The 12,945-nt window shown below is 32.6% G+C and overlaps 1 protein-coding gene across 1 annotated transcript in view; it reads right to left on the reverse strand.

The window, feature by feature from the left end:
* Positions 1-12,945, reverse strand: part of LOC126890533 (intermembrane lipid transfer protein VPS13C-like) — a 267,141-nt gene that overhangs the window by 148,708 nt on the left and 105,488 nt on the right. Inside the window, exons 11-13 of the mRNA XM_050659537.1 lie at positions 12,397-12,529; positions 11,817-12,053; positions 1,789-1,931 (exon numbers count right to left, since the gene is read on the reverse strand). Coding sequence (XP_050515494.1) covers positions 1,789-1,931; positions 11,817-12,053; positions 12,397-12,529 — 513 coding nt within the window. The remainder of the gene's footprint in view (positions 1-1,788; positions 1,932-11,816; positions 12,054-12,396; positions 12,530-12,945) is intronic.

Genomic DNA, 12,945 nt, shown 5'->3' on the forward strand with positions numbered 1-12,945 from the left:
AGTTAAGCATCTGATCTAGGGTGAAAACCCTTTCAAATATTAATATTTCACATCTGATGTGATTAAAGAACAATGTGGCTATCACACGCTACTAGGAACAGATGTTACACTATCATTTTTACCCGGTACCATGTATTAGCCATATTGGCGTTTAATCACATCAGATGTGAATTTTAATATTTGAAAGGGTTTTCATCCTAGATCAAAGGCTTAGTCCTGTATCTATTAATGTTTAAGGTCAGATTACAAAAACGTCCCATATAGGTATTTTGTCGGACAGAACATCCAATTGATTTGTTACCCTTTCATTAAGGCTATGGGTACATAATTCGCAAATATTTTACGTGTATCCCTACTTTTTCTGTCTTTACACGCCAAATTACGTGTAGTAAAATTCACACTGGTATGGATATGGAAACATTACTAGAATGTCATTCTACTTGAAAATGTCATCATTAATTTAAAGAGATGGGTTTTGAATGTTCTTGGATAACTGTTATTTTTATAATTGCAAATTATTAATTCAGTTAATAAATGTGATAATTTTTTCACTAACTATGTATTCAGTGATTGTAATAATTTATTTGTACAACAAAGACTAATACTCAATCGAGAAAAGAGGAAAAGTGTTAAAGTGATTTTTTAATAATATATTTTTATGGAACGCTTACAATTTTGAACATCTTTAACAACAAAATACTTGGATCACAGAATATATTATCCTGATGTATTCTCTGCTTGGATATTCCTCAAATAATACACAATAAATAAGTTTTTATTAAGTTCACGTCTTAAATCAATTATTTATCAAATACACTATATATCAATAATATTTAATCAATAACTCAACATATTCCCGATGCAATGTCAAATATTTAAAATTGTCACTGATTGTCAGTGTCTGACTGACAATATAATATGCTGACAATATTATATTCGGCTGAGTGCGTTGTAAGACAAAGATAGATTTGGAAAATATTACCACGGCATTGTGTTCATTTTTTTCGAATCCTGAAAAAACCAATAAATATTTTTGAAAGATTTAAACGCAGAATAAAAGACTAAATTATTACCGAGGGCCGAAAGTCCCTTAGAATAAATAAAATGTTTATTTTGAATGATATATTTGAAATTAAAAATCACACTAAATTTTCTCTTAGTTTTTTACCCTTGTAACTTATTAAAATAAACATTATAGAAGTTCTCAGGGACTTTCGGCCCTCGCTAATAACGTAATCTTTCATTCTGCGTTTAAATTTTTCAAAAATACTTATTAGTTTTCTCAGGATTCGAAAAAAATGAATCCCCATTTGAATAGCATTGCAGCCGAAAATACGTACCGATCCTCTTAAACTCTCATGCAAAAATCAGACTGCTATTAATAACCAACATGATTCATGTCATTTGACATGCTTTTCGTGTTCCACTCATTAAAATGCCCAGTTGGTGATAAACACCAGTCTGGTTTTTGTATGAGAGTTTAATGAAATGGTAACAAATCAATTGGAAGTTCTGTCCGACAAAATACATGGAACGTTTTCGTAGTCTGACGTTCCAAATTTTTAACCTGTTCCACAATTAAAACTTCCCCTATTCCAGTGTTCCCATACATCAAAATTTGTCCGACTAGACACCGTTAAGCTATCAACAAATTTTCAGCTTGCTATTAATCAACTTTTTTTTGGTACGCGGGATCAAGCCCTAATACCTTTATTTCGTTTTCGACCACCCTGTATATGGCTTTTATTGATAGTATCAACAAGTAAATCAGTATAATATAGTACTTACTTATTGCTTATATATTTAGAGTATTGAAATATTGTTCTCACAGCTTCTTGATGTAGAAGAACATGTAATGTACCAAAGTTTGCTACCAACGATGTTTCTACTCCATGAAAATGTGACCAGAAATCAGGACAGCTAGCACTAACCTAAAATGACATAATATTTAATAATATTGTATACATATATAGTGGTACTAAGTATCTAAGAGACTCGTTAATATTCAGCTGAGTGGGGTACTATTGTTGGATGTGTTAAATTCTCTACACAAGAGATTATTTCATAAAACAAGCAAATCCACTGTTTATAGAATTCCACACCTCCAACAATAGCACCCCGCTGAGCTTAGGTACCTGATACTTAGTGTTGCCCAAATGCAAGACCAAGACTAGACTTAGACAGTCTTGGTCTTGGTCTTGCGCCAGTACACCTGGTCTTGGTCTTGGTCTTGGTATTGCGCTCCCGGTCTTGGTCTTGATCCTGCAGCAAGACCAAAAGTCTATGCAATATCTAAGATATTGCATATCTTAGAACAACGTAACAGAGAGGTACATTTTAAGCTTGAATATCATAGCCGTAGAAAAGACTAGCCAAATAAATAAATACCTAAACAACTGACACCGGGTAGGGTTTTAACCCACGATTTAAGTGATACCTGCCTATGTTCTAACTAACTAAAGTTAAAACTACCTCTCAAAATCGACAAAATTTTATTTGCATATCTCAACCGGTTTTAGAGCAATAAATAAATCGTCAGTTTGTAAGAAAAATTTCAACACTCCCTATTTGGGCAACGAAGCATTAATAAAGTAAACGTTTATGAAGCTAACTGTCATTACTTTTTCGTGCAGAATTACCCATCAAAGTTTGCCATACTTATTTAAAAACATCTTGTATTGATGAAAAACATGGCTGGTTAAGAAAGTACCTAATTTTTTATTACCCAATATAAGTGAATGAATAAAAAAACATAATGCTAAGAAAATATGAGGCTATTAGGTCTGGATCCCGCGTATGAAAAAAAAGTTGATTAATAGCAAGCTGAAAATCTGTTAATAGCTTAAGGGTGTCTAGTCGGATAAACTTTGATATATGCGAACACTGGAACAGGGGCAGTTTTAACTGTGGAACAGGTTAAAAATTTGGAACGGTCACACTACGAAAACGGCACATTTATTTTGTCAGAACAGACTTAAACTCTTCGAACAGAGATTAAACTCTCATGAAAAAATCAGACTGCTATTTATCACCAAATGGGCGTTTTAATGGGTGGAACATGTAGAGTATTTCAAATGACAGGAATAATGACAGGTGATAAATAGCAGTCTGATTTTTGCATGAGAGTTTAATCTCTGTTCGGAGAATTTAAGTCTGTTCTGTCGGACAAAATAAATGTGCCGTTTTCGTGGTGTGTCCGTTCCAAATTTTTAACCTGTTCCACAGTTAAAACTGCCCCTGTTCCAGTGTTCGCATATATCAAAGTTTATCCGACTGGACACCCTTAAGATATCAACAAATTTTCAGCTTGCTATTAATCAACTTTTTTTTCATACGCTGGATCCAGACCTATATAGTTGGGTTTTAATTTCAGTATGCTATTGCATGCTTGAATAATAAGTTAGCATAATGCTAGAATATTCCACATAGTGAGAAAAAACACAGTTGGATTGGTACACCTGGTATACAATCACAATAATTGACCTGTCTAGCAACAATATCATTACAGCAATATTTATAAAGAACAAGAAAACATAAAAAAAAATCACATTAAAAATGACCCATTTTTAAGGTGCATTAATTTCTTGGAGAAGTGTATATCTTTAAAATAATATTTCGGTGTTTTGTTTACACGATATCCGGCATTATCTGTACTTTTGTTTCGTATCATTATCTAATCATACTTTTAAATAATAGCCGCGCTCTTTCGGCAAATTTTGTTTAGCCGAGTGACCTCATAGCACAGTCAGCATATAAACAATACATAATAGTCTTACTATAATATGTATATACCGATAAGATTTCTGGTGTTTGGATTCCTAGAAAACTAATAATGAAAAAATTAATTACTTATATACTTATTAAGTCTATTTTCTGTTAGTTAAGGTGACACACTTTTAAAAAGTTTGTATATGATATTCGATATTACTGTAGGCGTCGCAACGCAGGAATGTTATGTTATAATTAGAAGACGACTATTCTCAAAATCTGGACAATTAATTTCACAGCGAAGAATTCGGCTGCTGGGATATATCATAATAATGACCTCTGAGTACATGTCAAATGTGTCAAGTGTTTTTAATGGATATTTTGATTCGCTATGTATGTTTATGGTATTGTTCGTAATGCGCATAAATCCAATTTTCAAATTTTTTTTACAATTACTTTTGTTTCTCATAGAGTATCTAAGAATATAGCCGAACCTATATACTCCCTAAAACGACCCTCAGTTCTTACTGCAAGACGCAAGAGTCTCGGAGGCTTAGTCTTGTTCTTGCTGAAGTCTTGCACGGTAAGTCTTGGTCTTGGTCTTGCTAAAATTAGGCGGTCTTGGTCTTGGTCTTGCGAAAACGCAAAACAAGACCAAGACTGCAAGATAAAACCGATTTTGGGCAACACTACTGATACTGGTATAATTATTGAGCGTGTTTGTTTTCAGTTTCGTTCGTTTCGTTAGTATTTATAGATATTGTAATATTTTTTTTCTCTGCGCGTTAGTTTCCTATGTGCCATTCCTCAATGTTTTTCTATTTCTTTTGATTCCATTACTTTCCAAATTTCCCCCCCCCTCCAAAAGTTAGTTCAATAACATGTTTGCCTCCATCATTTCATCATCATAGGCCTCCCTGGACGTCAATCATATTACTTATTATGTTAAAGTATAGGTACTACTCGTATAATATGTTTGTTAACAATATTTTAAATTTTAATGTGAAATTTACATTTCAGGTTGCTCTAAAAATTCTATTACCTTTAAATGTATTTCTTTTGTTCGTTTTTTTTTTTTTTTTTTTTTTTTTTTATTTTGGCTTAGACTTACCGTCATACTGCCAGACACATAAGGAATACAAGTTATCAAGTTATACAAAACAGGTTTAAAACAAAGATAACAACTAAAAGGTATTAAGTAACACTAAGCTTAACAGCTAAAACTACTAACTACCAAAGGTATTAATTAAAAATGTTTAAGGGAATTATAATGATAATTTGCTGTCTTTTAAAAAGTTAATTAAAGAGTTGTATACATCTACAGAACCAAGTGATAATAAATATAGTATATTCCAACGAGTTGCTACTTTACATTTTAATAAATCATTTATTAATTTAGATGAGTAAATTGTATTTTTAGAACAACCAAAAAATATATGATCTAAATCACTTTCCTCTTCACAATGCTCACATTTATCATTATCCAAAACCTGTATTTTAAATAAATGCTTTGGATAACATGCGTGCCCGAATCGTACTCTAATAATAGAAGTTATGTACTTTCTAGAAGCTCTACAAGACTTGTACCAAGGAAATTTGGGAATATCGGGCTGAATTAACGAGTATCTATTTTGATTCACAAAAGAGTATTCCTTCCACTGGTAGCTCCACTCCCGATGCAGTGTTGACTTGAAAGAGATTATACTATCAGTCAGTGTTATTTTATGTAGAATACTGGTATCGGATGAAACGCTTTCTTTGGCTAATAAGTCGACATACTCATTATGTTCAAATCCTGCGTGTGCTTTAATCCAGATAAAATGTACATTGATTCCTTTGGTTAAAAGATTTTGTTTAATATGTTTAATTTTATAAATGTATGGGCAGTCTTGGATGTTTGGGGGTCCATACTTACCAAGAGATTTCAATACTGCTAAGGAGTCAGACAAAATTATAATATGGGCGAAATCAAATTCAGCTACATATAGTAAAGCTTCATATATTGCAATAGCCTCTGCTGTATAAATCGAAGTCTCCGGTTTCAGTTTGAATTTCTTTTCTATATGTCCCGATGGTATAAAAAAGGCGCATCCAGTTCCATCTGCAGATTTAGACGCATCTGTATATAGAGCTATTGACTCATTGTAACTATTCGTTATGGATAAAAGAATATTTTTATTTAAATATATGTTTTCACTATAATTTGGTACAATAATATCTGTAGGAGAAAAGAAAGAAGAGTACGCGTAGTTTTTGAATAAGTCGTTCGTTTTATCTATATTTTTTAAGAGTACTATATTTTGATTATAAGCTTCACACAGTAAGGGAGATTTCTTTTTTTGCCAATATTTATTGGTTAGATCATGGCAACTTAAAGTCACTATTTTTTGGTATAGAAGAGGGTTAATTAAGTATACTTTCATTAAATATTTTTTGGACAAAAAACGTCGTCTTAGATTTAAAGGAGGTTCCAAGGCTTCCAAATATAAAGCTTGTACTGGAGTGGATCTCATAGCTCCTAGACATATTCGTAAGGCTGAATTCTGTAAAACGTTGATTTTGTTTAGTAGTGCATTACTTGCTGATCCATACAAAACACTGCCGTAATCGAAAATAGATCGTATGTAAGCTTTATAAAATAATAAACTTACTTCAACATCCGATCCCCACCAAGTTCTATTAATTGATTTAAGAAAGTTTATTCCCTTATTACACCTGTTCAACATGTCGTCAATATGTAACTTCCAGGTCAATTTTTGGTCGAGTATCATTCCAAGATATTTAATTTTATTTTTAAAAGAAAATTTATGCCCACCTAAGGTGATTGTGCTAATATTAGGAAAGTTATGTCTGGTAAATAAACAAACTTGTGATTTACTGCATGATAATTCAAAGCCATTTTCAATAAACCATTTTTTATGGAGACCATAGACACTATTCAAGTTTTCAATGGATTGCTGATATTTCTTGTGTTCTGTGTACAAACAGAAATCGTCAGCATATTGTACAACATTAAATGCAATATTGTTAATAGTGATGTTGTGTAGATCTGCTGTGTAAATGTTAAATAAAATAGGGCTCAAAACGGAGCCCTGAGGTAATCCTTTATTATTAAGTCTAGGGCCTATAAGAGTATGATTATTTTTTAAATAAATTATTCTATTTTTATACAGGTTTACAATGTTAGAAGCAAACTGTGATGGAATATTAAAAAATGTAATCATTTTTTCTTGGAGAATTGAAAGAGAGACAGAGTCATAAGCACCTTCGATGTCTAAAAATAAAGCGGGCACATAACTGTTCCTGGAAAAACTGTTCTGAATGTCTACAACAAGAGTTGTTAAGGAATCTAAAGTTCCATAACCTTTTTTAAAACCATGTTGGTTAGCGGGTAAAGGATTTTGATCCCTTAGCCACCAATCCAACCTAATCTTAACCATCCGTTCGAGAGTCTTCAATATACATGATAATAATGATATCGGTCGGTAAGCTTCAGCTAATTTAGGGTCTTTCCCCGGTTTGGGAATAGGAACGACTATAATACGCTTAAAATCTATTATGCTGTTGCCTTCAATAATTATCTGGTCAAATATATTTAAAAGTAATTGTTTTGCGTTATCTGGTAAATGTTGTATCATAGGATATTTGATTGCATCGTATCCTGGTGAGGTACTAACGCGATTATCAAGGGCAAATTCTAATTCAGTTCTCGGAAAAGGTGTAAGGAGAAAATGATTCTGATCAGATGAAAGCGTTTTAGAATTAATAACATTTAACTGGTTATTTACGTAAGGTGGAGCTATTTTATCGAAAAAATCGTCTACCCATGAATTACTTAGAGGTAATGAAAAATTAACTTTTTTCCTATTCATTTTTCTTGCTTGATTCCAAATAAGACTAGATGGAGTTTGTTTATTTAATTTTGAACACCATGCAACCCAACTTTGTTTGGCCTTTAATTTCAGGAATTTTTTGACACGAGCATTTACTTCTTTGCATTTACAAAAATTTTCAGGAGAAGAATTGTTTTTATAGTTTATTAATGCCTTCTTTCTTTCTGCAACGGATTGATCACATTCCGAATCCCACCACGGAGGGGGAGTCCGTTTGCATTTAAATGGTTTATATTCAGAAATAGATTGTTTAGAAGCTTCATTAATACAGTCAATAAGGAAATTATATTTTTCTTGGGTATTTAAGGATGTGTGAGGTTTTTCGTTTAATAAGGTATCAACAAGCTGAGAGTATAATGACCAATTTGCTTTTTTAATGTTCCACTTAGTACTGGGATAAATGGTATTAGCATTAGTTCCCAAGACATCGATCACAACCTTTATAACGAAATGATTTGATCCCAAGGTATCAAGATCTACAGACCACGAAGTTTTATCAAAAAGGGATGGTGAGCAAAACGTGACATCAATCATGGAATCTGAGTTTCCTGGACTCGTTTGGCAAGTTGGTTGTCCATTATTCATTACTACATAATCTAAATTCTGAATTGTCTCCACAATTTGATGGCCTATATTATCATTTTTATATGAGCCCCACAAAGAATTATGTGCATTCATATCTCCTCCAATGATACAAGGGTGTTTTAGTTGAGAAAATAACTTATCCCAATCTTCGGTTTTGGTTTTAGTTTTTGGGCACCTATATACAGAGAGTAAACTTAAATAACTTTGTTTATAGTTGATTTTAATACCACAAGCAAGCAAGTCTTGAATATAATTTTTTTTAATTGTTATGCGCTCAAAAGGAATACCAGTTTTAATTAAAATAGCAACTCCAGAATAGCCGTCATCGCGATCTTCGCGTATCACATTATAACCTCTATAAATATATACAACATCCCGTTTAAACCAAGTTTCACTTATTAAAGCTATGTCAATATCTTCGGTTATTAAAAAGTTAATAAGGCTGTTTTTGTTAGCAACAGCTGATCGAGCATTCCATTGTATTATTTTGAGTTTAGATTTGTTCGTCATTAGATGAGTTATTTTTTAAAATATTATCTAGAACATTATTAATACCTTTGGCTAACAAATTCATGTCAAGTGATTTTGCCTCTTCTAAACAATTAATATTTTGAATAAAACTTGAGAAAAGAAGTACTAAGGAATCTACTAACTTATTTTTATCATTGTCTGTATTAGGAAAACTTTCCTTATTTAAGGGAGGTAAAGGTTGAGACGGTCCAAATCTGAAAGGGATGAGATATGGTGTAGGATCTTCGGAAGTTGGAGATGATACTTTTCTTTTTTTATTTGCACTATACTCAGTGCTTGATGTACTACAGCTTGGTTGGCTAAAACTTTTGGGTTTCTGTAGGTGAGGCCTCAATGGCTTGAAATAAGGAGATGTACTAACTTCAGAGGAGTTAGTTAATTTTGGAAATTCTTTGTCTGAATTTGACAATATTTCAAATCTGTTATTAGAAATAAGACCAGAAAATGATGAGTCACTCAAATTTTTTGCCTCCAAATATGAGATTTTATGTTCAATCATGATATTTTTTATTTTTTTTTGATGTTCGAAAAAAGGACAGTTTTTAGAGATCGATATATGCTTATCAGTTTTACAGTGTATGCAATACTTTTTTGTTTCATCACATGTATGTATGTCATTTTTAATTTGTCCACATTGTATACAGTATTCCTGTGTACCTTTACACTGTCTAGAAATATGTCCATATTTGAGGCATTTATAACATTGCGTCACTTTACCCAACAATTTTTCCACTTGGAAAAATACATAATTTATCACAACATAGTTTGGCAAACAATTGCCTTCAAAAGTAATTATAACATTACGTCTAGGGACGTATTCTGTATTTCCATCCTTTTCTACTTTCCTGTGCATTCTTTTAATATCAATAATTGGTGAACTAGAGCTCATATATTTTTTCAAATAGTCAATATTATATTTGGTATCAACATCGCGTATCAGTCCTTTGATTTCCAAGAGGTGATTTGGAATGTACGCTTTTAAATTATCGTCCTTTAAGTGACTATTATTGACTAAATTGTTTGCATCCAAAATAGATTTGAGGATTACTTTAACACGGTTTCTTCCTATACTTTTAATTTGCTTAATATTATTAATCTTTAATTTTTGATGTAAAATATCTGCAACAACCATTGGATGCAAACGGGAAATATTCTGATCATTGGTCTTCTCAACATAAACACAACAATTTTGAAAGTCGTAACTATTACAATTAATATTAAAAAGTTTTACCTCCCTTGTAGCAGAAGAATTTGTGGTGATAGTTCCTGTATCCATGTCTTGATTACTATCACTAATAACTTCAGCAGTATTTAGTTCGCACACTGGCGTCTTTTTTATATTCTCCCCCATCTGGGGAGAATATTTTCACTTTTGTATCACTATTCTACAATATGTAAATGTTTTTACCCACGATGAAATTTAAATGTTTTAATTGTCACAAAAACTGCGAGCTGAATGTCAATATTTAGGTACGTTTAACCATGGCCAAATTTTAAACTGTTCACACAAAAGTTAAACACCGTGAAAAGAAGCCTAGGCTGTTTAACCCATAGGACTGAAACTTCTTATCAATGATAATTAAAACCACTATAAAATTAATTTAAGTTAAACTACTAAAAAATTAATTTTTTCTGGAGCTATTTTAGATGCAACCGTATTTGACATTTATTGCTTTTGTTCGTTAATTGTATAGGATTGAAAAATTACCATTCATTGTATTTTTTTTTAGAATCAGCTGAGAGTGGTCTACAAAAAACCAGGAAGGAAATGGAGTACGCTATAGCCTTGCGGCTACGAAAGGCAAAAAAAGGTTTACAAAGCGAATGTGACTCATTTTTGTTATAATATTTTAGTAAACTACATTAAAAAAATGTATGAAAGATTTTGTGCAATAAAAATGTTTATATTTATCAATGGTAGGGGAGCCCAAGCGGGGATTTTTGCAGTTACTCGAGCGCGTCAGAATATCATATGGGGAGAAACCTGGTACCCGGCAGATGTACCTCTACCATATTGGCCCTTAACACAGGGGAGTTCGTTACGGGGGGCCCGAAAAAAAAATCTATCTTTAAAAAAACTCGAAAGTGTCTGATTAAGATAAAGTAAGTTAAGTACATGCAAAAGAGTGTATATTTAAAAAATCTGACGATTTGAGCCGGGCGTAAGGAAATGGGAGGAGTCCCAAAGTTTCACAAGAAAAAAGCGAATATTTTGCGAAATGAATGACAGATCGAAAAACTAAAAAATATGTGCTCAATATTTTTTAAAAATCTATCGAAAGATACCAAACATGACTTCCCACGGAGAGGGGTGGGGGGTAAATTTAATATTTTAAATACGAATCCCGCGATATTTCGCGAAATAAACATCAGATCGAAAAACAGTAAAATACACTTATTCAATATTTTTGAAAAATCTATCAAATGGCACCAAACACGACCCCCTCACGGAGGTGGGGTGGGGGGTTACTTTAAAATCTTAAATAGGAGCTCCATTTTTTATTGTAGATTTGGATTCCTTACTTAGAAATAAGTAATTTTTATTCGAAACATTTTTTTGAATTATGGATAGATGGCGTTATAATCGGAAAAAACGGGTGTTGGAAATGGAAAATCAAATTAAAAAATGGCAAGCGCCTACTAAAATGGAAAACTTTACTTAACTTTTTTTGGTTTAAGGACCTACTCTTCACAACCCAATAGGTCCCCATAACGCTCGAGTGACTGCACATTTAGCATACTTTGCTCCCCTACCACAAGGATGTATTATTTGTTATGGCCACATATATTTCTGGTATATCCAGGGAATGTCTAAAAAAACTTTGAATGCCCAAATAACATTCGTGGACGTTCATGGAATGATCGAATAAGACATTCAGGGAATGTTTAAAATAATGACACAGGATTTTCCTGGGATCTACAGAGAATGTTCTTGTGTTTTTGGTGATATCCCAGGAATGTTTTCAATGTCATGTGTGTAAAATGTTCCATGTATGTTCCTTCTAGGAACATACATGGAATGTTTTGGTGTTATTAGGGGTATTATCGTTCTTCTAGTTACGGGAACAAATTATTCAAGGACTGTTTTCAACAACTTACCTTCCTGAATAGAATAGTAGTAATATCTTGATTTCCAGTAACAGGGCTAAAAAGAAGATCAAGATATTGTCCGCTGTGTGTTGTATGCAGCTTGTCCGTCAGAAGAAGAGAGTTAAGCGTTATTTGGTAGGCAGGACCATACGTCATGAAAGCCACATCCATTGAAAATTGCCCTAAGCGTAGCATTAAGTATTGTCTGTCTGTGCTATCACTTGATCTTGAAAATGTTACTGAAAACTACAAGAGCTATTAATATTACGAGATGATTATTAAATTTGTAATACATAGCCGATTGCGTTCAGTGGTGTCATGGCAAAATTAGCAGTGCCGGAACGCACTGCTAATTTTTGTTTACAAAACCTAAATTCTCTATTTATTTTCTTTCTTTTCTTAACCAGTGCCGGAACGGCATTCCCACGCGTTCCCGCACCATGACACCACTGATTGCGTTGCCAGGTTACGACAGGCGAGAAGTTAGAGTAGTGTGAGAAATTTTTTTAAACAGAAACCAAAAATAAATAGGTATTTACAATCTGTATGGCATATTATACCAAATAAAGATTATAGTACTTTAACTTACTTCATTTACCACAAATCCGTATAAAACTTGAATATTGTTGCTGGGCGATATGTTGTCCTCCAAACCTGGCAAATCCACACATCTTGCCCAAGCTTCATTCATATCTTCATGATAGTTTCTGGATATACTTTTACTGCAATTAAAAAAGAAATAAAATATTTTCTAGGTTATTAAAGTATATAATTAGTGTAAAATGCAAAAGTCTTAAAGTCGTACAAACTACAGTATAAAAAACTGAGTAAAATATTAAAAAGAAATGAAATTGACGAAAAGCCTATTTTACATTTAAAACATTAATCACTTTAAACATTACATTACTGAGGATAGAACCGAAATCCTCTAGTTTGTTGAATTATTTTACCGCGAAATGTATGAGAGCACCAACGAAAGGCAAGATCAGCATCTGCCCAAAATCTCAAACCAGGGATCACAATTAATGCCAGACATAATAGATACCATACGGAATCAAAACGACACTTTTAGAAATGAAAAATAACAAATCCTATTGCGATGATGGAGTAGTGATCTATAATCAAACTAAGGGGATGA

Source organism: Diabrotica virgifera, chromosome 8 (genome assembly GCF_917563875.1).
Source record: "Diabrotica virgifera virgifera chromosome 8, PGI_DIABVI_V3a".
Taxonomy (NCBI): domain Eukaryota; kingdom Metazoa; phylum Arthropoda; class Insecta; order Coleoptera; family Chrysomelidae; genus Diabrotica; species Diabrotica virgifera.